The 5,000-nt window shown below is 41.5% G+C and overlaps 1 protein-coding gene across 1 annotated transcript in view; it reads right to left on the bottom strand.

Annotated features, from left to right (window-relative positions):
* Positions 1-5,000, bottom strand: part of LOC132782396 (G protein-coupled receptor kinase 5-like) — a 120,121-nt gene that overhangs the window by 4,649 nt on the left and 110,472 nt on the right. The window contains exons 12-13 of the mRNA XM_060787162.2: positions 4,528-4,736; positions 560-697 (exon numbers count right to left, since the gene is read on the bottom strand). Coding sequence (XP_060643145.2) covers positions 560-697; positions 4,528-4,736 — 347 coding nt within the window. The remainder of the gene's footprint in view (positions 1-559; positions 698-4,527; positions 4,737-5,000) is intronic.

The raw sequence follows: 5,000 nt of genomic DNA, 5'->3' as shown, positions 1-5,000 counted from the left end.
CATGGACTGTAATTAAAAGTTGCTGAACTGCTGAGATTACCCGCGACAAATGATGAACTGTGGTGGAAAACAACATGTTTACATTACTAAAGACAACAACTCTTTTAAATTAAGGTAAGGAAGCAAGCAAGGTTCCTTGAGAAGGAAAGTCAACATCTGTTGAAATGATAGAATCAGGATGTTTAAGCTGTCTGTCAGTCATTTACAACTTTCAGAACAACACTAGCAAGAAATTTCTACATAATAGACACTTTGTTATTTCAAAATTGCGGCAGACCAGAGGAGTCTGGCACACCCACTATTCTTCTCCATGGAAAGGAGAGAGAGTTAGTGTACTTGGGATAATGGCAGATCTGAAACAGAATGCAGAGTCTGGTCACTTATTTCTTTCTCCTAGTTAGGGAAAGAATGCATTTTGGAAGTTTTGGAAATATTGGAAATCTGGCCTAAGTGGCAGGAGATATAGGAAGAATGGTGATGAATGAGTATCCGTGTAATAAGTATGAATGAGTATCCGTGTAATAAGCAATTGCCTCATTCTTGTTTGATCCAAACCTACATCAGGTACAAATGTAGGTTTCATGATCCCAGCTTCCAGACGCTTGAAGTTGATGTTCTTGAAGAACGAGTGCAGCTTCACTTGGACAGCACCATCTCCTTTGCTTCCCAGTCGCTGTTTAGGATCTTTGGTCAGGAGCTGGGAAGGGAGAAGGAAGATACTAGGATTAATCAAGGTGCTTACAACCACAATGTCACCTTCATAACCACTAGCAAATAAATGTGTATCCTTTGGAAAATCTCCTTTACGAGAACAGGAGCCCGTTTGTTTGCCTTCAGCATGCAAAAATCTGGAGCTCTTTCATACTCTAAATACCTATAAATCCCTAAATGACTCCAGCCCAGTTTACCTGTCCAAACGGATTCTCCACTATGAACCATCAAAAATGTTAAGATCGTCTGGAAGGGCCCTGCTCTTGTTCCCACTAGCCTCGCAAGCAAGCCTGGTCAGGACGAGGGACAGGGCCTTCTCAGTGGTGGCCCCTCAGCTCTAGAACTCCCTCCCACTGGAGATTAGAACTGCCCCTTCTCTCCTGACTTTTAGAAAACAGGTGAAAACCTGGCTCTGGAAACTGGCATTTCACGAGTGAGTCAATAACTCATGCCTATATGGATGGATGGTGATGAACAACGATTGTTTTGTGACGACTTGGCCATTGTAATTATATGATTGTATTTTTGGTATTTTAATGTGTTAGTGTATTACGGAATGTGATGTTTTTAAATGATTGCTTGTGATATTATTATTGGAAACCGGCCTGAGTCCCTCCACGGAGGTAAGAAGACCGGTATACAAAAGTTCTAAATAATAAATAAATAACTAAATAAATACTACTCAGAGATAGCGCCAATTCATGTGGAATTGGCAACACTTTCACTATTTCATGATGGATCCCATGGAATAGGATCTTTGGGAAATGAGATAATAGGAAGTTACTGGTGTTTTATGCTTTTAATGCTTTTTATAGTTTTTATAATGTGATTTAATTGTTTTTAATTTTGTTTACGTTCATTGTGGCATCGAATTGTGCCACTGTAAGCCGGCTTGAGTTGCCTTTGGGCTGAGAAAGGTGACATAGAAGTGAAGTAAGTAAATAAATACATAAATTTAGTTACTTACTATATTTATACACCGCCCTTCTCAGCCCTCAGGCGACTCAGGGCAGTTTACAGAGGCAACGATTCAAGGCCCAAGAACATCATAAAACATTTAAGACATTAATACATAGTATAAAACCCAACAAAAGTAATTAAAAAAAGCCATTTGTGTCTCCTAATTAAAAACATTATCCATCTCTTCGCCCAGTCGTTCCTATGTTATCCATCTCTTCGCCCAGTCGTTCCGACAAGTTCCTATGTCGTTTACATTGCATTTTCAAATACTTGCTTGAACTGCCAGGTCTTGACTTTTTTCCAGAATGTTAAGAGGGAGGGGGCTGATCTAATGTCCCTAGGAAGGGTGTTCCATAGCTGAGGGGCCACCACTGAGAAGGCCGTCTCTCGTCCCCACCAAATGTATTTGTGACTCAGGTAGGATCGAGAGCAGGGCCTCCCTGGACGATCTTAAAGTCCCAGCAGATTCATAATGGGAGATGCGTTTGGACAGGTAAGTTGGGCCAGAACCGTTTAGGGCTTTATAGGCTCTGTGGTCCATGCATGTGGTCACTATTCAAACATAGTCTACATAGGGACCAGCAAACGCAGCATTGCCCAAACACGAATCAAGGAACATGAAAGGCACTGCAGACTAACTCAACCAAAGAAGTCAGGCATAGCAGAGCACCTGATGAACCAACCTGGACACAGAATACTATTTGAGAACACAGAAATGAGAACCACTCTAACGGCTACTATGTCAGACTACACAGAGAAGCCACTGAAATCCACAATTTCAACAGAAAGAAGGAAACCATGAAAATGAACAAAATCTGGCTACCAGTATTAAAAAAAAACCCTCTAAAATCAGGACAGTAAATAAAGAACAATAAATAAATAAATTCCAGAAAAAAACTATCTGGGCCAGCTAACACCTCCCAACCAAAGATTCCCACAGGCAGGAACCAGCCAAGCTTTGAAGCTGCAAGGCCATTAAATGCTAATCAAGGTGGTCAGTTGCATAATTCACACTTGCCTCCAACAGACAAGAATTCTTTTTCCCACGCTGGACATCTCACAGATATATAAACATTACTTGTCTAGTTTCTGACAGACCTCACAACCTCTGAGGATGCCTGCCATAGATGTGGGTCAGGAGAGAATGCTTCTGGAACATGGCCATACAGCCTGGAAAACTCACAACAACCCAGTATTCACACACATACACCCATACTTTTGTTCAACACATGATTGTAAAAGCAGGAGTCAGTTGTATTTTGTAAGATCTGTTTGAAAAAGAAGGTTTCATATCCAGTAACCTTAAATACCACTTGCAGGTAATGGTAAATTGTGGTCTAAGCAGATACCTCATCCTGTTGTTTCGGGATGCCAACCTGCTAGGATCATCTATGATCCTAGCATCTCCCCTTATGAACCATCTAGGACCTTAAGATTGTCTGGTGAGGCCCTGCTCTAATTACCGCCTTTGTCACAAGTACGTTTGGCGGAGATGAGAGACAGGGCCTTCTCGGTGGTGGCCCCTCGGCTATGGAACACCCTACTTATAGATATTAGATCGGCCACCTCCCTTTTAACATTCCGGAAAAAAAAGTCAAGATGTGGCTTTTTGAAAAAGCATTTGCAAATGTAGAGTAACTGACACAGGAAAATGGAACGACTAGACAATAAGTCCGGACAACGTTTTTAACAAGGAGATACTACGAATTTATATTTTACTAGCTGTACCTGCCACACGTTGCTGTGGCCAACCTTCCCTCCCTCTTTCTCTCTGTCTTTCCTTCCTTCCTTCGCTCCCTCTTTCCTTCCTTTTCTTTTTTTCTTTCCTTCTCTACAACTTTCCTTCCCCCTTTTTCTTTTCCTTCCTCTTTCTCTCCTTTCTTCCTTCTCTATCACTTTCCTTCCTTCCTTCGCTCCCTCTTTCCTTCCTTTTCTTTTTTTCTTTCCTTCTCTACAACTTTCTTTCCTTCCCCCTTTTTCTTTTCCTTCCTCTTTCTCTCCTTTCTTCCTTCTCTATCACTTTCCTTCCTTCCTTCGCTCCCTCTTTCCTTCCTTTTCTTTTTTTCTTTCCTTCTCTACAACTTTCTTTCCTTCCCCCTTTTTCTTTTCCTTCCTCTTTCTCTCCTTTCTTCCTTCTCTATCACTTTCCTTCCTTCCTTCGCTCCCTCTTTCCTTCCTTTTCTTTTTTTCTTTCCTTCTCTACAACTTTCTTTCCTTCCCCCTTTTTCTTTTCCTTCCTCTTTCTCTCCTTTCTTCCTTCTCTATCACTTTCCTTCCTTCCTCTTTCCCTCCCTCTATCTCTTCTTTCTTTCTTTCTTTCTTTCTTTCTTTCTTTCTTTCTTTCTTTCTCCCCTTCCTTCCCTCTCTCTTCCTTCCCTTTTTTTCTATATCGTCATTTAGATTTTGGGGGGTTTTAAGTTCTTTCCCCTGTTTTTTGGAGGGGTTTATCAGTGATGGTCACTCGTTGGTCTGTTAGGTGTCGTGTCCAAATTTGGTGTCAGTTTGTCTAGTGGTTTTTGAGTTATGTTAATTCCACAAACGAACATTACATTTTTATTTATATAGATTGGTTTGTTTGGTTTTTATTATATGTTATGTTTTTAATCGTATTCATGATATTGTAAGCATTGATTTTTGCCCTGTTAACCGCCTTGAGTCGCCTGGGCTGAGAAAGGAGGTATACAAATACAGTAAATAAATAAATAAATAAATCATGTGTCCTCCCTAACTTGACACTAACAGGGCTAAACTGGTAAAAAACTTCCATGGCATTGGCTGCTGGCACACAAAAGTCATTGCGTCCACTCCAAGAGGTACCTCATGATCGCACTAAATCTCAGCAGATTCTCCACTCACCGCCTTGCAGATGGCCTTGGTGTCTTCTGAGAACTTGTCTGAATATTGTTCCTGCTCCTCCTGAACCCGCTTCTCCACTTCCTCCCTCTTCACCCGCTCCTTCCGGCCTCGGAAAGGGGACTGGCCCTCGATCATCTCGTAGATGAGGCAGCCCAGTCCCCACCAGTCGGGGCTGAAGGAGTATCGCTCGTTGTTAATTACCTCTGGAGCTGGAGAAGAAGGAAAGACAATAGCTATCAGAGTGGTGTTGAAATGGGGAGCAGTGGACATCAAAGTCTGAATGTGAAATGTACCTCTTTCAAGTTTCTAGGACAGGCAAGGGCAAACTTAGGCCCTCCAGGTGTCTTGGACTTCAACTATCACAATTCAAAATAGTCAGAATTATGTTTAGTTGGATATCCTTTATCCAAAATGCTTGGGGTTAGAAATATTTTGGATTTTTAAATGATTTTGGAACACCTCTATGTGGATGA

This window comes from Anolis sagrei, chromosome 7 (assembly GCF_037176765.1).
Source record: "Anolis sagrei isolate rAnoSag1 chromosome 7, rAnoSag1.mat, whole genome shotgun sequence".
Classification (NCBI taxonomy): Eukaryota; Metazoa; Chordata; class Lepidosauria; order Squamata; family Dactyloidae; genus Anolis; species Anolis sagrei.
Note: the sequence above shows the minus strand (reverse complement) of the source record. Positions and strands in the feature narration are given on the sequence as shown.